General features: G+C 32.4%; 1 protein-coding gene across 5 annotated transcripts; it reads left to right on the plus strand.

Annotated features, from left to right (window-relative positions):
- Window positions 1–6643: 6643 nt before the first annotated feature.
- Window positions 6644–18190, plus strand: LOC132725410 (oncostatin-M-specific receptor subunit beta-like). 5 transcript variants are annotated; one of them, XM_060710530.1, is made up of 9 exons: window positions 6645–6844; window positions 8470–8561; window positions 12525–12869; window positions 13929–14046; window positions 14433–14620; window positions 15726–15868; window positions 16394–16565; window positions 17067–17167; window positions 17583–18190. In XM_060710530.1, exons 2-9 carry the CDS (start codon window positions 8483–8485, stop codon window positions 17928–17930), a joined length of 1494 nt encoding a protein of 497 aa, XP_060566513.1. In that variant the 5' UTR covers window positions 6645–6844; window positions 8470–8482; the 3' UTR covers window positions 17931–18190. The 5 variants fall into 5 exon arrangements, with proteins under 5 accessions (XP_060566517.1, XP_060566513.1, XP_060566514.1 ...); XM_060710531.1 differs by lacking the exon at window positions 6645–6844 and adding an exon at window positions 7068–7272; XM_060710532.1 differs by lacking the exon at window positions 6645–6844 and adding an exon at window positions 7652–8051 and having other exon boundaries at window positions 8467–8561.
- The last annotated feature ends 8937 nt before the right edge of the window (window positions 18191–27127 follow it).

Raw genomic sequence — 27127 nt, forward strand, 5'->3', positions numbered from 1 at the left:
TTTAATTTCGTGTTGTCTAACGACATAACGCAAGCGACAATACGAAGCAAAACAACTTGATTACTGAAACAGGGTCATAGTTTTGTGTTTTGAGCAGAGTTGGGTTCATTCCAGTTGTTTCCTCTTGTTTTATGATTTTAATTTGTATTTTTTAACCAAACAGATGATTCGTTTTAATTTTCCTTCAAAATGTGTTCAGGCTCATGACTTTTTTGACTGCGATGAATAGTCTTTCAATTGAAAATATTTGAGTTTTATTTGTTTTAAGAATCTGGGAATAATATTACGGTATGTTTGTTTTAAGGTTTATATATATGACAATAACTTCTATATTTCATGTAAATAGTATATATGTATTTGAGAAGAAAATTCAAGATTTTTATGTATTAAGAACCACTCCTTTCTGTAAAAAATGAGATGGTTCAGGAATAGTAGTCCTGGTTAACTTGACTTAACTTTTTCTGTCAACATTGTTTTTGATAATATGCATCCTTTATTTGATACATTTACAGCAACTAGTCACTGTGAACAGACTCTGTTAACATTTTACCTCTAAGTGTGACCTTGACCTTGGAGGTAGGGGTGCAGGTGTTGTAATTGACATATGGTCTTATTATTGTGACTATGTGTGCCAAGTTAATTAATTAACTAACTAATTAATTAATTAATTAATTAATCGTTTTAAAGACATAATACAGCTGCCTTTAAGTGATATAATCAAGTGTTAGACAGGTAGGTTGTGTTTGACTGGGGCACGCTTTACGGTGGATTTTGATGAAAGAGTTTTACTATTCTAAAATTGTTAGTTTAGATTTAAATTGAACTTTTAATTCGTTTGTATATGTACACTGTTGAAATGTATGGGTTTTTTGATACGATTTCCTCTTCAAGCACTCAAAGTTCGGTTGCATTAATAACAGCTCGCCAGCATATACCTTAATAGAACCACAGAAATACATTTCTTACATGACGAGTTCAAAGAATACATGCGTAAATAAGAACCATCTAATGCGACGACAATCTCACTAAAGTCAGGTCATCGTTTTCGCTCCGTTACATAGCGTAGGGGTTAAGGAGCCACTGTCAGGATATGATTTAAGTGAGATTAGTTGCGACAAGTAATTAAAGTCATCGATATGAATTCCCCGCACGATCACGAAATCTCCAAGTCAGCAAATACATATTAATAGTTATGAATAGTTTATACAGAAAGAAATGATGCATAAAATAAATGCAATTGTAAGTCGTTAAACCAATCCAAAGGTTTTCCGACTTGAATTAGTCACCTATCTATACGGAAAAATAAAGTTCAGTAGTCATTTCAGTCCAAAAGACAAACTGTAAGATACAAGTATATACACGGTAAAATAAAAATACAAACGTTAATTAATAGAACAGAATTAATATTTTTAAGGAAATTAGCGACAAACTCCTGCGGCAATGGTTTTACGGTATTTTCTCACAACCGAAGTCTTGTAAATTTAACCACCGCATCACGGAATACCATTATGTCCATCGTGGTTATGCTTTATAACCCAGAGGGTAACAATGCAATAGTGCGATGACGATAATACGGCCGTGCGATAACGCGATGGCGACAATACGATACCGCGATGGCGACAACGCGATAGTACAATCGCACTATCGTCCTGTCGCCATCGCACTGTCGTCCTTGCACTTTCGCCATCGCATTATCGAAATGTCATCATCGCATTGCCACCCTTTGGATTATAAAGTATAACTATGATGGCCCGAACGGTATTCCGTACCGCATGCATTGACAGTTTGTCAAGTGTTATAAATTTGATACATTCAATGTAAAAATGACCGTATTAAATTCTGATACATTTTCTTACATGCGTACATATTTTCCCTACGACTTTCCCCCCTACTTGAATACTAGAAATGGAGTTGTCTCCGGTGAGAGGTACATGTTTGTACCTAAGTCCATTTCATTCTTAATATCTGTGATTTTGAAACCCCACTAGTAACTATATCACCATACACTTTCTTCCCATAAGCACCACTCCCTACCCCTTACTCGATTTAGAATATAATTGGACATCCATCACCATGACCCATCGAATGTTTCGCCTTCTAATGCTGCATCGATATAGCATAGGACATTGTGGCATAATCTAGATACACATGTATTATATCAAATGGTTATCATGGTTATTTATTAAGTAAGTAATAGAAAGAGCACCGAAACACGAGGCTATCTGATTTGTACGAGGGGGCGTAGCCCCCGAGTATAAATCAGATTGCCGAGTGTTTTGGTGTTCTTTCTATTTTGTATCATAGTCAAACATGACAGCACGTTCCCTGTTGTCATAATATGAAACCCCGGAAAAAAATAACCAATGAACGAGCATTTGAATATGATAGTTCTGCCCCTTTCCCTTTCTCTGCCGTCACAATATGTAAACCCCGGCAAAAATGAACCAATCCACGGGCATTATCTGGAGTGCGGGTAACTGATACCTGCACTCCAGTTACCGCACTGTGCATGTATATGTATACGATTTAACTCTGACACTTTTTCAACAGAAAGGTCCCCAAACTATGATACAAGACGTAGTTATCAAATTGATTTACATATAAGATATAATGTGTCAAATTTCATTTTATTCAAATTAAAGATTTTTGGGGACACCATTATAACTTCCATACGGGCTTTAACTGATGCGATGTGTATATGAAAAAAAAAATCAAAAATGAAATATAAATCGGGCTCCAAAAATATGCTACTTTAGTGACTTAAACTTTTACCGGTGTAAATAACCAGGAATGTCCTTATTCTATAACTTTATATTTTGGAGGTGTATTTTTGCAGTGGATTTGGATTTAACAACTGTTTCAACAAAAATGAAGAAACTTGTGATAAATTATAGTTACGTTAATCGATTACACACAAGGCTTAAACTAACAATGTGAAAAGTGCAGCTTTATTTACCGTCTATAACTGAGATTATATTAAAGTGTTATATCCGGGTGCATAAACTACATTCATGCAAAAGTGTCAATAGCTGTAACATCCGGATATTACATCATTATTACGCATAAATTTATACTAGGACAAAACGACAACAGTCCTATATCTTATCGAAACTTGAAAGTAAATGACGTACGTACTTTTGAATGCGGGATAGGTTGACCCTTTGTTTTCAATAAAGCGTTGAAAAAAGGAGTTATTTCTTGTTTACGTCAAATATATCTAAGTTATACAAAAGAAAAGGTGTATTTTAAATTTGCATTAATCATTGTTTTGAATAAGTAAAATTTTGTTTAAATAATGAGATTTCCAATCGGAAAGAAATGTGAAAACGATATACAAAAAAAAACAATGTTTGAACATACATTTATTTTCCTTTTTTCTTTGATATTTTTTTCTATCAACAATGCCATAATAAAGGTAACTACAAATATATCTACAAATTTGTTTATTTTATGAAAATTATCAAACGATCAAGTCTTAACACTTGACAAATTGATAAACCAACGACTTTGAATTGAGAATACTGTATAAACGTGCATTTTTATCTTAGTGTTAAGAGTTTTGAGTGGTTTTGGTAACGATTCATGTGATGATTTCTAGAACACTTTATTATCTGCTATATAATAGATATATGTTATACCAGATAATAAATCTGATATATACAAACACCATTAATGCTCAACTTTTGAGAACATTTCAAGTCAGTGCTAGCGTGCGTGTGGGATGTTTCAGTTTTTCATTATCCCTCATGTAAAGACTCAAACCGAGTCTGCAATTTTTATGTGATTTTGTTGTGATTAATTCCTCCGAAACATCACACTTTTTCCAGAGTTTTTCCCTTGTTTTATCTTACATGACACAGAAAACTTTTTCATTAAAGGGATATTCAGGCAAAATAATGACAAAAATATCAAAATGATCTTATGTACTCAAATCACGCTAAAATGACTTTCCTTGACGTTTCATGAATTTCTGTTTAAATTCTATATATTTTAGGTTTGAAGCGTAAATATATCTATATATGTTGAAAAAAATTTAGGCGCCAATAGAATCACTACATTTTAAAACAAGTCAGGTGACTTGAACAAACCCTTCAAGTTACAATAACAGATATTGTGGGTATTGCATGGTTGAAACAAGCTTAGTCATTCATTTGACATGTTCTTTAACGTTTCCAGAGTTCACTTTGACAACTATTGTGAAATGCTAGCACTCTAACCTGACCCACGCGGGTCAAGTTAGGAAACCATCATTTTATTCTTTATATGGAGTTACGTTTTGTTCCATTGACTGTCTAATATATTCATTTTGAGGGCATTTACAGAATAATGAATGAAAAATTCAAAACAAAGAAATGAAAATTTTGCCTGTGTCTCCCTTTAAAATGTGTCATTAAAATGTGTCATTAAAAATACCTTTTCATTTTTAAACTATTAAGGTTCACCCGATCGTGACAATTGATTATGTAGATATTGTCATTTTTTAAAATCTTTGAATCAAGTCAAAGTCAATCATAGACCCCAGAAAGGTACTTTAATAGCAACTATTCATGGGTTTATCCTTATTGTGAACAAGACAAACATCTCAAGGATTTGCATACAACAGAAATCGGTGCAAGTCGGAACAGATGAAAGAACATTTAAATTTTTGATTAGCAACACAAATAAAACCTCACTCGAAGTATTCTGCATAACTGCCAAATATAATGGAAGCATAACCTTAATATATACATCCTTATTCGAATGTTTTTTGTCGAAAAAGATTCAAACTTTGAAAATGGCCTTAAATTCGGTTCTAAACATCTTCTAATATTAAAAAGAAATATAAATGCTTGAGGAGGTCTGGGTGTTAGGTGATGGTTATGATAAGTCAAGTTGATGTGGGTTTAACCCGTCCGGATCTTTAAATTGCTTCATACATAAGCTATCCAGCATACGCATAAAGGTTTTCTACTATAGATGTCTACTTGTGCCAAAAGAGCTCCTTGGTTATCTACTAGAGCAGATTTGATGTCACCAAATGCAGCTTACAAAACTAAGGTATGTATCTTTCTTGTAGCATCTCTACAGTCACTCAAATCTGCTTAAAGGATCAAATGATTAATTACCATCACGGTTCAGTGATCTTCCTGTATGCAATTTGATGTTAAGTTTGTTTTTGTTTTTGTATTTTTGTGTGTATGGTGAAGACCTTTTTACAGTACGATTTTTCCATAGCACCGTATGCTGCATTTTGGCATGCGCATTTTGCGTAAAGCAAAAGCGCAATAACAAAATAATACTTAAAGGCTTTAAAAGGCGTGATTTCAAGTTATGTCAACCAGAAAAAAAGCAATTTTGGGATGAATTAAAGCGGAAAGTACTTAAAACGTGAATTGATATTTATAACAGATATACAAAATTAGCGGGGCTTATAATTCAACGACCAAAAGTCCTCTGTTCAAGGTATCATTATGTGACTTTGTCATCAGTATTTAAGTTAAAACAACAGGGTGTTAAAAATCACATTGTATAACATAATACATGTATTACACAATTGATTATTCTTTGAAAGTGGATTGATATAGCGGTAAGTGTCAAATAGATTGATACGTGACCGGTTGTGATTTGCCAGCTAGACTACAATATCATTCAACCGGGTCGTTTTAGTACGATAGCATAGTTAATTACTTGAAACTATGAAAATGATTAATCGTAATTTAAGTAACATTCATTTATACCAATCTCATCAATGTTTATTGATTTTGTGAAGTGACAAATAGTGTACGTGACGTGCATTTCCGTTTGTTACAAGAAACCGGACAAAATGTGTGTTATTCCACCAACCATCTTAACTTCTCAAAGTTTTGAAAAATTATTTAAATATATATGTGACTTAAAAAATTTCCGTTTGGCAACTCAGTCAAGTCGAATAAAGGATAAAATTAACTTAACTAAAAATGCATTATCACGTGTTCCGACTTTTTTCAGAACGAAAATTAACCTCGATTTTAAATGTTATAAAATTGATATAAAAATGTTATATATTATAGATTACTATAAAAATAGTTTTAATATGGTCGATTTCAACAACAATTAAATGTTTTTCTTTATTTGCTAATACATGTTTATGTATTTCCACATTTTTTACAACAATAATCTCAATGCCAGGTCTGTGATCGTAAGGGGGAATTCTTAAACAATCGTCTTTTCCATTCCTTTTTGGGCAATCTTGGCCAGGCATCTTTTGTGTTTCTGTTAAGAGCTATTTTATATGATTTTCTAAGTTTTACCTTAAACTAACTCGGAATTGACCATGAATTTCTACTTCATTTCTATGTAGGGCAGGGCTCTTTTTTCAAAGGAGCCCTATGCAAATTGCGCATGCGCGAAAAATACTACTTCCGGCCACTTTATCAAAGCAACGGACCGCGTCGTAAAAAGGTCCATATTATTTTAAGTTGTTTTAATTCATTTTATTCATTATGATTTTTATAATTATTATTATAAGGGGCGTCCGTGGCCGAGTGGTTATAGCGTTGACTTCAAAAACACTTTTCCCTCACCGCTGTGGGTTCGAATCCCAACAGGGACTTTGGATTCTGTCATGTGAGTAAGCTATCGTCATATAAAACTTGAATTATAATTAAAGATAACAATTATCACACGGAAACAGAAGCTAAATCATTACCTATAGTCCGTTATTGCATATTTCCGTTTATGACTTGAAAATTAAGAAACAGGTTATATATTATTTAAGTGTAAAACGAAAATTAGTTTTAAAGTATTCATTGAATTACAGTTTAGTTGTTGAATATTTAATTTGTGTTCATTGCGCTGGAAAAGCATTTGATATTATCATATAAAGGTAAAAAGATAAAATATTTTTACTTAAATTTTGGTGACGCTAGCATTTTTAATTTTTTTTTGGTAAATAATTATTGATGTTGTACAAAATTGCACTACTTTAAGTTTAACCGATAACAGGACATCAGTTTAATTCTTTTCTCTATTATTTATTTATTTATCTATTTATTTATTTATTTATTTATTTTTCTTCCTAATTTTGAAATCTAGGACGGTCGAGATATTCATTTGCTGATTGTGCCAGTGTGCCAACTGTTAAAAATCCAAGTTTATTGACTTGTTTATTTGTTGCTATCTAGGGTAGACTATTGATTTAGTTAAAACAGGATTTTTGCACGAATTTGAATGACGTTTCGTAGTTTATTATGTCCTGTATATAGGATATAGGACTAAGATTACAGAAGGGAATATATTCACATTTATAGTCCGGTATGTTGATATTATTTGTATAATTTGATATTTTTATTTATCTATTTAGTTGATTTATTTATTTTTTTAAAATATATTTATTTATTTTATATATATATATATTTATTTATTTTTTGATTCGTGTACATAGTTTGTTCAAAACTTATATAAGGCAACTGTATACTGTACATACATGAAATATGATTATGTTGCATTGTAAAAAAAAACTTTAAATCTGTATAACTAAATCATAATCACGGTTTTACGACTTGAAACCGCGTGATAACGCTTTCACGGCATCGTTTGCATTTTTCACTATCTTTTTTATATAAACATTACGACATTGTGGTTTATAACAATTTTATAGCTGTTATAAAGCATATGTATTTGTGAGTATTTGCAGCTACCCGATGCGTAAACATATGATGCATTTTATGTCTCATTTATTTTTTAATTTACATCATACTTCTTCATTTATACGGTTATTTTAAACACTTAACGCCTACATTTAAATGATTGTTGGTTATAATGACATACGCTATAGTTGCCGTAAATGGAGCGATTCATCAGCGCGACTAACAATTTTATTCATTCCAATTAAAAAATAAATACTTTTACAACTTCATGTTCAAGAAAAGTATATAGCTTCGCAAATAAACGCATTACTGGATAGTTCATTCATACGGGTATTATTACGTTCAATATCTGAATAAATATGAAGTGTTAATATCCATTAACGTTTATTATAAACAGGCATAGTATAGTAATGGATTATAAAATTTTGATTTGAGAGGATATTCTAGTTATATTTCGTTTGAAATTTGTTTAATTCGCTATGCTTATGTACATGTAGACATATAATGATATGCTGCTCTTTCTTCGTACGTATCATTTTGTTATATTACATGACAGTACATTACGTTATCTTACGTTACGTCACGCCATGTCACGTGATGCCATGTCATGTTATTTTGTTATCTTATTAATCTTCGCATATGGAACGAGCGGTGATTTAACTGTTAAGACATCTGTTAATACATGTACTGATCGTCGATTTGAACCTTATTATAACCATAACCATTCTTTATCTTTAATATGAAAAGTGATAAAAAAAAGATTATATTTATATACTTTAGTCAAAAAATATTTCAGTCTGTAACACTTTCATACATGTATCTACTAAATATAAGACCTATTTCATGTATTTTTTGTTTTTAGAACCAGATGCGTAATGGACCGTCTTCGAAGAAAAAAAATCCTTACAATAGTGTTCAGCTGTTTTATACCATGTGGAGTGGCGATCTGGCACAGTGAGTACATCACACAATATATATGAAATGTCTATACAATTATATGAAATGATTTGCAAATTCAAAACAATATTGTATTGAAATACAAACAACACTTACCAAATTAAATACAAGGAATTACACTTAAAAATATTGACAAATGTGTCGCGTCTTAGTGGTAAAAGTGCCATCTCTCAACCGAGAGATCGTGAGTTTGAGCCCTACTGGAGCCACAACCACTTTTCCTCATGTGACTCCCGTACAAGGTTCGGAGAAGCCGACTCGAGAGTTGGAAGCTCCAATTAGCTACACTCAAACTATAATCAATATTATTTAAAGAAATAAAAGACCCTGATAAGTGTCCGCGTTTAATGTTGACAGTAAACAATGAATATGTGCAGTGTATGGTTGAAACGGCCCACAGAGTTGTTTAAATAAGATACAACCGAGCACTTATTATAATATTAAAACCAAAAAATGACATTGTACATTTCAGCAGTGATTTTTGACACTTATTATTAAATGTGTGCTGACAATAGTGTTTGATTTAATCACTTTCTTGAAATTGTCTATCGGCATACCTGCGCGATGTCGGCGTGTTTTGTCTTGTTTGCGTTTATTATTCTTTCTTTTTCGGTTTATTTACTGTCGTATGTCTTTCGCGCTCAAACTTCAGGTGTTTTACTTGACTGAGATAGAACGTGATGATACAGCTGCAGCCCCATTTCAAAGACAACCTTTGTTCTTGTATACACCTGGTGCACGACATCGAGCAATGAAACATCTATCTCATATTAATGTCTCATCCGAAATACCATTACCAAAGTAATGGGGCGTGTCGACCGAACAGTTGGCCCAAGAATTAGTATTTCAGCGAGCTAAAATTGACATATGGGATCTCTGCGTTTGCTTTTGCCGCGTTACATCATTTGTATCGGTCCGTTTACTTTACTTGTTTCAACCATTTTAAAATAATAGATATGACCCCTTTTTCCCCTCTTGCTTATATAACGCAACAAAAAGATGTAGCGTCATTATCGTCTTTTTTGTGTGAATAAATCAACATGGAGCTCAGAATTTAACACTTATAGAAAACAATAGGATTGCCCTCGTCTTTTCTTTAATGTTATAGGAAGTGTAATCCCAAATACTATGTTTCGTGTAATCCTTAATACTATGTTTCGTTAGTCTTCAGGGTGATTTCAAATGATCATAAAATTATTTATTACAAGATCACGTTCAAACAATCATATGGATTCAAATATAGTTCGTATTGTTATTAAATGTTAGTCGACCTAAAAGAAGGCAGGGAAATGTCATACAAACACATTTTGACGTTAACCATCAATTAATTGAATTAATTTGACATTATTCTTGCAATGAATTCATTACGAGAGTACATACGTCGTCTTTTAGAAATGGGAATTATAGAGGAAGGTTGGTGAACGATAGGTGAAGTTAGGAAGTGAGCAAACATACTTTAAGTCTAGGCGTTTCTATTAGTTGGTGGTTTGTTTGGATACAGGCGATGGGGTGATGTTATGGTACAAGAGGAAATTATTTTTACTGGGGCGCCTTCGGAGCGATTTACTCTCTAACTGCGCGTTTATTCAAAACCTGCACGAATAAAAAGATTAAGAGTATCCGCACCCCGATTTAGAGCTACCCACACACTGATTTGAGTGTTTATAAAATAAGATGTCACCAAAAGATAAACCTTCACCACAGGCTCATACATGAATATGAAATTAGATGATTAATGCATGCATTGTCCGACGTTAACATCTTTGTAAAGTACCTTTTTCCTTCTGCATTTTAAAACTTTGCAACGTTTTATTTTGTAAACATTAACATTATTTAACGCACCCGTTAACTGTTCCGAGTAAATCAATTGGCTAGGTAGGTATTTTTGTACATTCAACTGCTGCCCAATATATCATTTGAAGCTATGTTTTTAAAAAGATAAAAATATCAAAAGGTGACATAAAAAAGAACATATATTTTGATAACTTGGTTTAGAAATAACAGTTATATAGAAATTTCTTCCCTCAACCAGACGATATGCTCGCTACTGGTTAACGGGTGTTATCACTGCGGCTAGCGGCTCGAGCATAACAAGTGGTAGGAGGGAAACTGATAATTTTACTCCTTACTCCTTTTTTTCCTTTTAGTTTATACAAATTTATTTTAGTTCGATTGTGTTGGAAGCCATACGCTTATTGAAACACTCTCGAATCCGTTCCTGGAACCAACAAGTACTAAGCAATGAGTGTAAAGTGTCTTGCTCAAGGAAACAACGGCTTGCCCCTGACAGGGTTTGAACTAACGCGGTCAGCAATTCTTAGTTACTACTCCGACGTGTTAACAACTCGGCCACGCCAATTTCGAAGTGATTTTATTTGTATAATGTGTTATGTATGTACATGTATGTATATATTAGTTAAGCATATGACTTAGTTTATTTAAAACGTAGTCAATGTGTTTAATGTGTTTTTTTTTAGAATTATTCAATGTCAATAATTGTTAATACATAGAGGATATTGAATGAGTGTAAGTTTTATACTGAATTTATTACACAAGTTGAATAATAAAATTATATAATGCGAGCCTCTGGCGAGTATAATATTATTTTATTCAGCGAGTGCAATAAATTCAGTAATGAACTTACACGAATTTTATATTCTATTTCTCTTATACCCAAAATAAAGACCGTTAAAAATGAAATAAGAGTCTTTCTTCATTGACGCCCCTATAGTATAACGCTAACAGTTAGCGCGTATTACACTATGTTTGTATAACGCTAATGACGTCATGTCAAAATATATGCACGGCCGTGCAATACCATATTTACGGAGTCGCAATATCGGTACGGGTGTGTGCTAAATGTATATATGACACGAGGGTGAATGCCCTCGACCCCCAAATACCTATAAAAAGGGGGATAAAGCTACCTTTAACAAATTACTCCCTTGTGTATTTAGTAACTAAAAACAAATATGTTGCTGTTTTAATTTTCATAGTGAGAGAGAGAGAGCCTTTAAAAGTCAGTTAGATTTTTTTAAAAGTATGATAGTAAAGCTTTAAATGCTATTAATTATTTGTAATCTTCAATATGCAAATATTCAGGGTTACATGTTTTTTTGAAACAGCGTTTGCAAGCACCATGTGTTCAGTGATAGACATAAATGATGAAAGATTGAATTTTCCATTTTTATGCGCCTATTACAATCAACAAGATCGTGACGCGTAAGACGTGTTTTTTTCCGTCATTGGCGTCACTTTTCTAGATCACCCCTTACTTAAATCAAACATTATTACTGTGGGTAATGTAAAAGTTTATACAATAAAAATATCAAATTATTCTTACTTAGTCTAGCAAAACTGATCACTTAATGTGTCGGTGTCGTTACCTTCCAACATTCGTTAGCGAAAACCTTATACATTAAAAGATCGGCAAATTTACTTTAGATATCCCATATATAGAGGATATTGAATGAAATACTAAATTTATTTACCGAGTTGAATAAAATCATACTATGCGAGTCTCTTGCGAGCATAATATTGTTTTATTCAACGAGTTCAAAAGATTTAGTGTTGAATCTACACGAATATAATATTCTTTTTATCACATATTCAAAAAGGGAACGGTTTACTGCACGGTTTACAGTTAAAACGAGTCATTATTCATTGATGCGCCTCTAGTGTAACGCTAGCATTGGCGCGCTTTAACGCTATGTGTATATGTAGCGTAAATGACGTCACGTCAAGGTGCTATTATACTAGTGTAATATCGTTTTTATTAAATGGCTTTATTATACCGCGCCGCGTTTTTTGTGATAAACAATATAACGAATGCCACGAATTCGTTATTACAATCAAAACTCTTTATTATTACAAATATTTCATAATCAGTTATTTGCAGTTTTGAATAATTGTATGTTAACATGATTAAGTCGCTTTATTTCCTTTTGTCTTTCAAAACAGATCAGCAGAAAAGGTTCGACGGTGAAATCCTTCCAAAAGATCCAAACTTGTGTACAACTCAGAGTATTACATTCACAGGTGTACTTAAGGACGATCCCGTAACGAATTATTCCATCGGCTTTACCTATAAATCTAGAGACACAAACGGAAAATTCGTTACTGTAGACCGGAATAATGTCACATACATAAATGAAACGATTGCTGAATATACAGTGCCCAATATTCCGCCTCTAACTGATCTAAAAATAAAGCAATATATGCATGTTAACAGCTATTATTGGCAAGTCTTTGGTGATAATAATAAAACGTTGCAGCTTGGTGAAACCACCACAGCACTTATTTTCCGTAAGTTCAGATACTATATTTCTTATTATTTTATCGTCAAGGTCTAGCAATTGAAAAGTAGAATAAAATATTGTCTAATTTGATAAAAACAATCGGCAGAAAATAATGCATATTGCATGTGATATTTATTGGAAGTAAACTTTAACTAGCTTCGAATCACTTGCAACGCACCACTGTTGGATTAAGTCCCGTAAAGGAGGACTTTTGATGGAAGCTTCTTGCTTTATTCAGGTACCAGTTCCTGCCCGAAACAAATGCACAAAGGTGTACCAAACTTGTAAAGCTAGTAAGTTGCCATATGTCATGTACACTGTCGTTGTGACATTAAATCCGACAAATCCAATAAATTAAATTATTATCAGCAACAAAATAATATAAATAAGTTTAACAAAACTTTTTGCACACTCTCACGGTAAACTTTGATGAAACAAAATAAAATGTACCCTCTCTATCACGCATGCCCCACCTTCTTATGTTACACAATTGTCAAACTTCATCCTCTCAATAATTATGTCAGAAAATTTTATATCTAGATTATGGAACGAAAACCTGGCGGGGGCATCCGGGGTCTTCTCCAGGGGTTAAGTAGGAAAGTCGTCATATGACCTTTACAATGTTGGAGCGACGAAAACCCACCCTTTGACTGTTACCAGATATAATGATAGATTTTTAACGTCCAAAGGGTATGCATCACATATTAAGTATATGTACAAGTTTCTGGTTTGGTTCAAGTAGGTCTGTTCAGGAGAATATAAAGTATATATGCATGTCTATGTGTGTGTACGAATAAAAAGCATCCGACTATATATCATATTGCATAATAAAAAAATTGATGGAAAGATTACTCATTACCATGCGCGCACACTTTGGTTGCTTCACAGCATAAATGACTTAAGATGTTTCTGCGGCGGCTAGATTATTAATAAATTACATTAACTCTTTTTCTACATAAATATATATATTTAACTAAAAAGAAATCAAGCTAATACGTTTAAGATTTCAGTCTTGTTATAGAATTGTTTGTATAAATTATGATATTAAAAGAAAATCATTTTTCAGCAATGCCCGAGGAAGTTCGTGATTTTGATTGTATAGTGAGTAATTACGAAACGATGATATGTTCCTGGAGCTACGGAACCGACTATGGCTCTTTTATGCCGGAAGTAATTTTTCAGTGGTAAATACGTTTCTTTTTTTATAGTTATTATATTCCCAATGACAATTGTATAAAATGAGATATTTACGACACCAATTTGTATGACACTTTAAAATTGATGATAAATGTAAGCAGCATTGTGAAATAATACTTAAATAATTTGATTTTGAACTGAAAAAGATATAGTAACAACTTAGACTGGATTACAATATTCTTAACAATCTATTACGATGATACGGCGGACGATTTGTTCAATGATACGGAAACGCTTTTGCGTTTTAAAATGTCTATTGTTACTGTTATCAGCTTGTTTGCTAATTTGTATGTTGTTTAAAGTTTTAATTACTTTTGTATTTCATATTCATTATTGTTTATAGGGAGAATATTTAGTGTGTTCAATTTCACAGGAGGAACCCCGTTTACAGTAAAACGTGGACCGAATGTAAATACTTAAACATACAGGATGGGTATTGCACGTGGAATGAGACGAAGGCTGGCTATTTCAAAACTTCAAACATTACCATCAGGTTGACGTTGAAACAGCGGTGCAACATTAACGTAACTTCTGTGTTCCATATAGATACATCAAAAATAGGTTTGTATAATCATACCATATTGCTGAGACGTAAACACATTTAACTTACCCCTTAGTACCATATACCATTTCTAAATAAAATTGACTTGTATGTATCCTGCAGGCGTCCAGATAGGTAAATATATCCACTTATTTTACTTTTAATGTATGCATAACAATTTATAACATCATTTTATTCTGAGTTTCGTAATTATCCACCAAAAACAGGTGTGTATGTATTATGCTATTAAATTGATACAGTTATTTCATATTTCACAACGAGGGGTTATCAAAATGTTCTGAGATAATTGCAAAAATGTGGTGCTGGATATTTTCGCAAGTGGTTATAAATACGGCAGATTATAAAGTTTAGTTTGATGCTTATTAAACAACAAAAATACCTTACTAGAATATAAAATAGTATATCCTGATTATGATAATAGACTGAAAAATCAAATATTTAATTGATGGGATTTGATGGGATCTTAATCTTGTAGATTGTTATTACATTAATGCCATATTATATTCAACCTTTACAAATATCTGCCGTGAAGTTCTGTAGCATGCATTGAAAACAATATGTTTTAATAAGTCTATGCCAAAAACAAGAATTAAAATTATAATTATAATTCGACTTTCGATGCAAATTACCCATGTTTTTACTTTTCCCTCACCATGGAAACAAGAAATTCATGAACGCTCCGAAAATCATGTTTTAATGCTCGCTATATTTTATTATATACTAACGTATCAAAAGCTCATTACACCTAATAAATATACCTAGCAGTCATTAATCTTTCTATGGGAAATGTTCATTTACGTCGAATTGTAGAAGGAGTTGATAAAGGTTAAGTATAAATAATGCATCTTTATCGACTGATAAATGATATAAAGTACTTAACAGATTAAAGATAATTTTGCGGATGTTTGACATTGGTACATTTATATCAAATATTTGTAAAGGGTTTTCAAGTTCTTCAGCAATGGTAAAACGTTTTTAAGATAGTACATCCTTAAGTATATACTTTTGTTAAATACAAAATAAATATTATCTCAATAATGAAAACCGAATTATTTTGTAAACTCGTTGACGAAGCTGTATATGAAAACAATGTTTACGTTTCAGTAAAGCCGAATCCGGTTTCCAGTATCAGATCCAATGTTATCAACAGTACTTGTATCTCATTACTATGGGAAACAACAAATTCTGAACAGTTTTATCCCAAGGAACATCTTATAACATTGTCAAGTCTAGGGGGTCCTGTAACGGTAAGTAATGCATGTAAGACAGTTGTCAATATACATCAGGACAACATCAAGTCACAGTGTCCATTTCAAGGAGAGTGATGAAACTGGCCTGATCGTATGATAATTATATTTTGTGCGAAGACGCCGTGTACATGTAAATGTCAATAATGAGAAGCTTAAGCAAAACATTGTTTGTCTTCTTATCTCCTTGGTTAGAGGATATAAGGAGATATTAAACATTATTATCTATTCAAAGTGTTGTTTATGTTTATAATAGATTGTAAACAATCATTTAAAGAAAATAATATAACTGTAATTATACGTTCAAGGAACTGATCATAGCTTCACGCCCTTTTCATTGCAAAATTCAAATAAATCATAGTCTGTATTCCGCGTTTCCAAATTTGCAGTACCCTTGTCAAGCTCAAACCAATAATACGTCAATACTGTAAACATGCTCCTGCCCGACTCATTTCAAGAAACGTGGATCTGATATATATGCTAAAAATTAAATTGTACTCCAGTGCGTATTATTTCAAATTGCAGAACAATACACTTATAACAACAAGAGACACAGAGAAATTGGAGCATGAACAGACATTTTGTGATATGCATCCATACACAAACTACAGTTTTAATGTTCGTGTCAGGCCTACCGGCCTTTTTTCAGGTTATTTTAGCGATACAGTTGAACATACGTCAACGACCTATTCTGACAGTAAGCCTATTTTTTAATATCAATTCTAAAACATTTAATTTTACGCAATTGTTTAGTTTACTTGTGGCATCGTACCTGATCTTAAATAAGCTTACTTTTACTTAACTTATTAGCTTCAATAATTGTTTTTGATGAATCATCTTTTTTCCAAACATGTTTCTAAGCATTCGTAAATGTTCCTTCAATTTGTCGTTCATAGAAACAAAATAACTTCATTTAGCTTGCTTTACTCTCATTTATTCAAAAGCAGTAAGTGCACACATTTATGTCCGCCCCAGTCATTTATGATATTTATTTATGATATTTTTTATTTATACTACTTTATCCGATGCTAGAAAACTGTCATTATTACATTTAGTGTCGCTGTTGCTAATTTTGACGGGTTGTCAATTTTTAACACGAAAATTAACAATAATTCCTCGCATTGTCACGAACATACATGCATAACACCAGTGGTATTAATAAAGCAAAACGATATCTTTTATTTGAATTTCTGTGCAGTTCCAAGCGCAAGTCCTCAAGTAATAAAAGGGGGCTACAGATTGGACCACAGAGAATGTGAAGATGGCATTGAAAGAAGGCGCGTGTGTATGTTTTGGAAGGTAACTAGCATACCATATTATTTGTTACTTTGAATAAAGATGAACACACATCATATCTTACATATTATAAGATATTCCATTGCCAATAGGTATTATCAAAAAATGGAAATGCTCGCAATTGGTCATTGATTTAAAAAAAGTTATCATTTATACTCATAGGGCTTTTCTGTGGCATATCGCAATGTTTTAGAAATCACAAAATATCGTTATCGGGTAATTAAGGTGTTTTTATAGATTAAAAATAAATTTTATCAAACGCTCCTTCAAAATAGAGTCTGTATTTACTCCATGTATTAATTTCCCATTAGTAATTGTAAAAAAGAATACTCTCAAGAAAGTATCAGAAAGCTCTATATTTAAAATCATACTTGCCTCAAGAGTGTTCGTTAGTTGAAATATAAAGCATTTGTTTCAGCCAATCAAATTTGAGGATCGGAACGGACCAATGAAAGGGCTAGTAGGAGAGTTCACAGCATTACCACCTGCAATCCATAAAGTTAAAGAGAATTGGACCAAGGACGAGATGTATGGATGTTCTACTATACTGTGTAACACAGGTTACATATTCACTATAAAAGCAAGAAATATAAATGGTACATCAAAACAAGGCTCATCCGTTTCAATACCCGCGAAAGGTAAACCAATCATGTACTTTATCTTCTTTATTTCGATGTTAATATGTTGTAAATTTGTTGAAAAATACATTTACCACATTACTAGAAGCCAAGTTTATGACTGTGTTTTCTACTCCCCGTCTGTGTAGACGTGTTGTCTCAAGTTCCAACGTGGGATTCTAGGAATGTCCTTCTTCCGTCTGTCCGTCAGTCTGGCTGCCAGTCTGTCTGTTTGTAACATTTTCGTGTCCGGTCTATATCTCCCACATTCTTTGACATATTTTTTCGAAATTTTGCTCATTGTTTTGCTTACTGTGCAAACGGTAGAATCAGCAATTTCGGCTCAAGGTCAAGGTCACACTTGAAGGTCAAATGTTTAAGCCTGCGTTTCGTGTCCGATCCATATCTCCCATATCTGTGAAGAATTCACCAAATGAACCAAGTTTTTGTGTCTCACAATCCTTCTCGCCACTAATAGTCTATCATATATATATCTCGTGATCTGAGATATAGCCTTATAACATAACGGACAGAAAATCTGATTATAGCTTTACAAGACAATTTCTGAGAGCACGAAAAGCAGTTCGCAGAATAGGGTAATCACGGCTATTCCAGAATGGTGGCGAAACACTTTCAAGAAGAGAACAATATTTGCATTATATGCTGTCATTTTTGTGTCCTCTCCTTATATCTCGCCTGTGTCTAGTTCATCTATATCGCAGATAGTGCGACTTATATGAGAGGTATTAACTTAATACATTTAAGGTTACATTTATATCATTAAACCTCTCTAATTGGTTAAAAGTATATGGACGAGAATCAAAATCTGTTGAGTACTGTATATTGATGAAATAAATTGAGTGACTTAAATAATCCAAGAACTCTATAACGGCAAATTATCCGCGGTTTTTTCCTGATCCGTAGCTTGCACCTAATATTCCTCACTCTGTCAAGCGTACGCAACACACTACCTTCGAGCCACTACACAACCGTTACGAATACTATAAAATACGTACTATACATATATTAAAACTCAATCCGATATGTCGTAATATGTCATCGTCGTCTCTTTATTCTTACATCTTAACGTTCCTCAAATCCATTCGTTTCTAACATGTCACAACTATACATGTCGCATCCAGTTGCATCTCGTCTAAATAACTAGATACCATACATCCAACAGCGTATTATTACCTTAGGTACACTGTATACAACATCATCTAGCTGCTTCCTAGCTGGAATACATCTAACAGTGCTCATCTCATTTATAAATTAGATATCCAATAAAGAGCAAGGATCTGAGTGTCTAAAATAAAGAGCAATTCACACATATCTTTCCACTCTTTCGACACCTGCGCGTCCTACCACGAGTGATAACAAACTACTTAAAAAGTCCACTAGACTAATTATAAACATTACTGGAATGTCAAAAAAGCATGCACACCCATGAGAGTGGTATCTAAGTGGTGTTTTTTTATTTAAGCCTTCTTGCTCATCATTAATTCGTAAAACTGTATGTGTAATGAACTCTGTTAAACTGAAATATTAATATAGCTTATGAATTACATTATGATCACGGCTGTGGTACTGCGTCACACCAACAAGCTAATCGCCCCGTCTGCACCAGTAGCGTTGTACTAGCTGTCCTTTGATTCAGCACGCCCTAAGAAACACTCACATAAGGGTATATTATCAACTATCTCAAATAATCATAAAAATATGTCCCATAAATAATCCACTGAAGCACTACGAGTATGTAGAAATGCCAACAGATACATAGAGTATCGAACGCATGGCGATCAATATATCGAGAAAAAGAGAGTTTAGGACAATGTAAATTGTGAATATACTCGATATAGAATCTGGGACCAATTCACATATAAGAGTGCAGCTAGAAGATATTCATTATACACATAAACATCAGTCCAGCTCTGTATTCTAAAGAATAGACACAGAGAGATTTGGCGAAAAGTGACACCGAGCGGCACGCTTCACAGTACGAGTGAAACAAAAGTCTGTAGAATGATTTTCCAACATTCAATATTCCAAGCTCTAAAGCTTACACACTTATATATACACACAGTGTTCTACCCAGCGTGTTCGAATGTATTCCGAGATTTGTACATTTCTTTTCAAAATCCAATTCAAGCTGTATCCTACTATTTTCTATTCCACATACTACGATTCTTTTTCGAACTTCTTTAAGTTACTTCAACAACCGCAGTGTTTAATATTTCTACATACTGACTCAATTCTCTAATGCACAATCTCGTTTGTCTTAATATCTATTCAGATATGTCGCAGATATACATGGCTAACATCTACTTACACCGAAGACCAAGCACATTATCTACGAGTATGTGCGATTTTGGCTACGTGCTGATAAGTAACGGAACTAGTTAAGATACATAGATTGATACACATACACACATCTCCTAACAAGATTATATCTCTATATATCCACAGTTCACGAGAGATAGTGTGGATGCGTAGTAGTGAGTGAGCGCATGCTCGTGTCATAGTGTCATATACCAACATATGCTCAAGAACACTGTGCATCATTATATAGTGTAAGTATCATATATATGTTAGTAGCTTATACATACAAGTATATATGATATTACATAATAAGAAAATCTCTATCGGCACAACTAAAATATTTTAACGTAGATACAGATAAAAAAGTTTGCATTTGTAACAGTTTCATTTATTCATAGAGATAGCGGAAAGAGTCACAAAAAATCTTAAGAGATAGATTAGTATGAAGTTGAAACTAAAATAAGCCTCTATTACAAACAATGCATACAACCAATATATTAATCTAAACTATCGAACAGCCAATTGAGAATTTAAAGAACACCCACTAATCCGGGATGAACTGGTTTGAATATTCATGCATAGTAGCGATATATGTGCAAGATATACTTCATAACTTATGAAAAATGAAGTTTTAATTAATATGATAAACTACAATAGATTATAGTTATACAAAATTAATGATTCTTTAAAATAAAATGGAATGTAACCAATATGGCGCTTATAAAGATTCATTCTTGTCAGTGTTTTAGAACAATGTACCTTAAATGATCTTATTTCTATAATATCACTATAATTTTATAGCCCGGACACGAGGTTGGTTGGAGAGAAGTCACAGGAAACTCAACAAATACCACCTTTTTTCTCGATACGCCTCAAGACTATGTGTATGGTGTGGGTGCATTAACGGAAAATGATAGTAGCAGTGGTGTAGAATGGCAGGATTGCGTTTATCTGAAACATTCAGGTGAGAACGTTTGTACTAATGTAACTTGTACAATATAATTTACACCATAAAATAATACATAAAGATTTATATACTTAAAAAGAGAAGGTTTAAACTCTAGAAAAAGAGACTTTTTGTGTGATGTAAAATAATATTGTAGATACAAATATATTATAATATCCTTCAAAGTTTTGTCTGTGTATTAAGCTTCGTGCTTGTTCATGTTCAATTGTTTTCTTTTCCGTAAGCCTAGTGTTTAGAAATAAATATCATAAAACTGTTTTCATAATAAATGTCTCAAATTATTTCCGAGTTTTTTTTGCAAAACATAATTTTTAAACATTACAATAATTGATAAAGCATTAGTACATTACCTTACCTAGGGACAACTTCAACACTATAAAGTTGCCAACACTATAAAGTGTTGAGAATTGAGTACCGCTCAAGCCGGTGCTAGGGGGCGTGAGGGATGTTGCACTTATTCATTATCCCTCATGTACAGACTCAATCAAACCGAGTCTGCAATTCTTATGTTATTTTGTTGTGATTAATGCTTCCGAGGGATCACTTTGTTTCCAGAATTTTTTTTTTTTTTCAACTCTCATGCATTGACCAATGCTTCATTAACAAATGCAAAACATTTTTTTACTTGAAGTACCTAAAAGAAGACCAGAGAATGTCGTTGTGTCGACAGGTTCGGAGGATAACAGCTTAGTTGTCACATGGGAGAAATTGTCGTGTACATCAAATGAACCATACATTGCTATGTACAATATACAGTACTACAATGGTAAACAGCGAAGATGTAAGACACACCTGATAATATGTTCTCCTTATTACCAATTTTCATTGACACTTGTTAAAATAATTTTAATTTGACATCCCCTGGTAGTTAGTCATAAAACTAATTAAACGTATGAAAGATCATACTCAATTATTTTACCGCTTGTACTGCTTTAACATGTATTTATCACTTATACTTTTCATATAAATCTATAATTTGTGATTGGTTAATTTTTTATACCCGTAATTATTAATTGGTCAAACCATTTTATCATATTTGATCACATAAATAATTCTTAAAACTTCTGTCTCTATCTAAGGTCTTTACCGGAGTCCTCACCAAGACATTGATCAGACTCGAGAGAAAAATAGACTGTTAATCTTGTGAAACTATAAATTCAACATCCGTATCGCACATTGCATTGGCATATTTTTACTAATTGTTTTGTTCTATTTTTAACTAGCACTTGATATGTCAGAATCAGAAAGAGCGAGGTTGGTTTTGAAAAATCTGAATGAAGATCAAACATATTTTGTGACCGTTAGGGCCGTTACCAAGAATGGAATATATGGTCCAGAGAGTCTGCCTCAAACCGGTGTACCAAGGAATAAAAGTAAGATCACTTGTCGAATTGTAAAGTTTTACTAATATAAATAAATTTTGTGTACATATAGAGTACTTTTCTATATTTGTAAGCAGTCTTTCTTGTTTCTGTTCTTCTAATAGAAGGTTCCCGTCCGTGTTTCAGGAAACAACCATTTATAATATCATTGTAAAATTTTATTTTCACTATTTTTATTCTAAATGACAGAATCTAACAATTGATTTTAGTCAAGTATATTATAGTTCTGTCTAACTTACCTTCAAATTTAGAACAATTTTGACATTATGTTGTGCAATTTATGAGATTTTTTTATTTATTTGAATTCTATTTAAAACTCGAATTTGTACATTGTGTTATTCCCAAAATATTTCACAGTAGCCTTGTTTCACAACTAACTGACTTCTTTTCATAGATGTTATCTTTTGAACATGGCGCTGATGAGTAAGTTTATATTTGAGAATATATTTCACTTCTACATAATGTTATCTTGTTTTAGGTTTAAAGTCATCCGAAATAGTGGGTATAACGCTTGGTGTTCTAGTATGTGTTACTTTCGCCTTCATTGGACTCTTCTGTGCAGTGAGGTAAACATGTAAAATTCGATTATAAAAAATAGTGTTAGTGTGAACATCTGCGGTTTGTTTTATCCATCGTTTGTATAATATATATAATATTGTAAAATAAACTGTATTATCACAATTCAAAAATAGTACTGAAATGTTCATTAATTCTTAGTGTTTGTGTACATACTTTTAATGCCGTTATACTTGATTCATTAATTCGAATATTGGGTCCTCCTGGGCATATTTCAACCTAAATGTTTTAAAAGTAATGCATGAAATTAAATCGATATATACATATATTTGTGTGGGAAAATCATTTTAGCAGTTAAGTATAATAACATTGTGTAGAAGATCAGAAAAAAGTGATACATTATGCTTTTGTCCAGCAGCTGTGTATCAGACTGTATGTCTACAAAAGATATTTAGCCTTGATTATTTACTGAATCTTTCATTTATTTGATGTATAATATAATGTTCTACAATGTACATTATCAATCATTTTAAAATGCTCAGAAGTGGGTTGCCCTTTTTTAAATTTTTGATCGTAATAAATTTTTTCTTTGGGGAAATTTTTTTTAATGTTTCAAAAACATGTGAAAAAAAAACACGGAGATGAAAAGAAGAAAGCAAAAAACCATTAAAAACAAGCGGGAAAACTTTAAATAAAATCCAGAACTTGAAAAGATACATCCGTATGTGTAGATATTCATTTGAGCTAAATACTTGTTCATTATTTCCCTTTTTTACCTGATATGATTTACAATTATATATCTCCTAATAATTCTAGTTTTACAAATAAGAAATATCATAATTATTATTAATAGTTCGTAAACAGTATTATTTATTATATGACTTGACAAGCATATTGAATAGCTGGATCCAGAAAATATTTATTACATTTATTGTCCTTGGATCATATATAATACAACTTACAGCATTTTGTTGTCTTATTTGTCAGCACGTATCAAACTAAAGATTTCGATAACAATAGCAGTTTAACGGTCATTAGTTAACTGTTTGCCAGTATACATTTTAATGCAGACATGCCTTAAATCATATAAATGTCACATATTAATAAAGGTAATAAAACGAGATGTTTACCCGGGGCGTCAGCCATAGATTGACATAATCTTGCCAAGGACTCACATCATCTTTTCAAGGATGAACTTTTCACTTGTACCTGCGTTGTGATATGGTTTTTATTATTAAACCTTATTTATCGATATACTGCGCTGACAGCTCAAAAATAATAACACATAATTAAAAACCAGGCATCTGATATTCGCGTGAGTACAGCTCGATAATGTTGTCAAGTGACATGTCGGACTGTGAACCTCAGATGTGACAAATGCTATGAAGTAAATAAAAAGCATGAGGGTAATATACGAAAGGGGGGTTTCCCGTTTTTCTTAAAAACCAAAAATTCCCTTGCCTTTAAATTTAGTGTTTAAAAACCTCTAAATGTGTAGTACATTGTGAAATGTTTTTGATATATTTTTTACGAGGGTTGTTGAAATTATTCGTGTTTTAATGGAAGAAAAAATACTCTTTAAATACTAAATAAATTATATTTAAGAAAACCAAATATTTAAAATTTACCAAGAATTTATAAGTTCTTTTACCGAAAAAAAAAAGTAATGCCTTTCTTTTAATTTTATTGACTAGTCAAAATAGAGACAGTGGTTTTTGAAAAAACGCTCCTTTGGGGCAAGAAAAAAAAGGAAGCAACATAAAAATAAAACTTACCCGGTATGACTCGGTTGCTACGCCTTTAAAATTTTAAACACAAATAAAAAGCATCACATGCGTTCCTTCAGGGAAACCCCCAAAAAACAAGATAGTATCTGAAATGTCAAAAGATATGTAAATCATAGGCGACATCCTTTAAACTTAATCTTTAAGTGCCAAAATTTGGGGAAAATTCTCATGGTAAAAAAGACAACTGGTTTGGAGTTTATCAAAAAAAAAAAACAGACCTTGCGAATGCGTAAGCATTGCAAATTGTATTTAACAATCAAAGACATATTTCTATATTGCCCAAAATTGTCATCTAGAAAATAAATAGAAGCAGTACCCACAATGATGTACACAGCTTTTTCCCATGATGACAAAACTAATCCTTCTTACACCAACTACCAGTATTTATCCCCCCGTTTTTAATTAAATTCGTTTTTCGGTATATTAAGCAAAAATCATGGCCAAAGCAAAAAAACGTACGCAAATTTCCCCCCATCAGTCTGCAAAAGTTTAGGAAAATAAATCGATCTATCAAGTGCATCAAGTTACGTTCCTTTTGATACCACAAGTTTCATTTAACCAATCTCAACCTGACACTGAACAATGCCGGATCGAAAAATACTGAAACTTCCCTGAAAAGTAGCGATTCGATTGTCTCTCCTAACTAGATGTTGATTTGAAGTTTTGTCGCGCTTTCGGCAAATGCACCAAGGATGAATCCCGGAAAATCCGGGCCATCTTTTTTAAAACGATGACTGAGTCTGTTAAAAAATGCCACTTCTAATGATGATGCCTTTTCTCTCAAAATCCCTGTTGAATTTGGGACCCAGAAAGGAAAATTTTCATTGGTACTGTCGCCGATTTGGTTACAATCGATGATCACAGCCAGCTTCAATATTGTATTCAATATGCATCTGACGAAGAACAAAATATAGGTTCTGTTCCGTCTTCTGATGAAGAGACGCCTTTCTGCAGCCATGAACAAAAGCTTAAATCAAATTTTACAAGCGATTACGTTCCTCATTCGGTTTCAAACATTGTCCAAAAGAAATGTCATTCACGGGATCCCTTGAGAGAAAACAGTCAAGACGAAAATTTTCTTCCCCACCAAACTCCAATAAAAAAGATGATAGGGAAATTAAAGGCAATTATTCTCAATTATTTCTCCCCAAAGAGAGCAGCAAAAAACCTTTGACGCCCTACTCCACACAACGCTGGGCAAAAAAATCAAGGGATGCAAAACCGAAATTACTTTTGGCTTTTAAAATTTGCCCATATATTTACAGCAAATATTGAAACATATAATAAAATAGCATAGTTAGGTATATCGATGAATAAAAACAAAAAATTTTAAAAAAGAACAAAGAGAACTTTTAACTTTTAAAAAAATAAATAACACATTTTTTTAAAAACTTTCGGATACACCCAAGGATTTCTTTAGGCTATAAGGGTTTTATTTTTTGAAATATTGTTCATGATTTTAAATTTGGGTAAATATGAAATACTATGTAAATAAAATTTTTTAAAAAATTTTGTTTTTTCCCTTTTAAATATCATCCCCAAAATAAATGATATATTCAGTTTATACTGTACAAAACTGTAAACATTTATCTCGAATATATATTTGTTTATGATGATCATAAGATGAAAGTACTGTATAAATCTGTTTATCATATACGAGTATATGTGTATGCTTTCTTTCCCTACGGTAATAATAATTATCACGACACTGTAGATGTCCATCTAGCATATGAATGTTATGTATAAATTCAAAATTGAGTCTAAACCTTGTGCGATATATGAATGTTATTTTTTTTTATCTCTAAAGGAGTTTTTCATATACAAAGGAGAAAGGAAATATTGTAAATAATTAGTTTAGGTTTACTTGTATATACATGATCGTTGTATACATGTCAAGCGAACTTGCAGTTCATTTTCTATTGTTTCATGTTGTTTACTTATGTATTGCTTCTCTATTAAATAGCAAGTGTGGAAAAATCTATTTTGCTCATTTTTGACCCATGAACGCTACTATTCCATCATGAAATAGTTGCACGGAGACTCCCCCAAAAAAACTAAAAGAATATTTATTATATATTTTAATTTCACCATGTGTAATTCTGAAATGTTTGTTGCCAAAAGGTTATAATCTGGCAAAGAATTTAGTATGCATGGCATTATAAAAAACAACTTTTAAAAAAACGAGGTGCGTTTAGACTACCTATCTTTATCGTCTGTTGTAAACTAGCGGAATATAATATTAACAAATGGGGTATATATTAAACTGTATGCTAGTAATGGCAACCCCCTCTAGAAGACGAAGCCACTCCCTCATTTGATGCGTTAAGAGGATGGACAAAGTTTATTTCATTAAATATCATAACGAGGTATATTCA

This window comes from Ruditapes philippinarum, unplaced genomic scaffold (assembly GCF_026571515.1).
Source record: "Ruditapes philippinarum isolate M1 unplaced genomic scaffold, ASM2657151v2 ctg6212_1_1_1_1, whole genome shotgun sequence".
NCBI lineage: Eukaryota > Metazoa > Mollusca > Bivalvia > Venerida > Veneridae > Ruditapes > Ruditapes philippinarum.

Coding starts and splice junctions, on each gene's coding strand:
- LOC132725410 (XM_060710530.1), top strand. CDS start 8,483: ATGGACCGTCTTCGAAGAAAAAAAATCCTTACAATAGTGTTCAGCTGT. Junction 12,870..13,928: donor CACCACAGCACTTATTTTCC/GTAAGTTCAGAT, acceptor ATCATTTTTCAG/CAATGCCCGAGGAAGTTCGT. Junction 16,566..17,066: donor GTCAACGACCTATTCTGACA/GTAAGCCTATTT, acceptor ATTTCTGTGCAG/TTCCAAGCGCAAGTCCTCAA.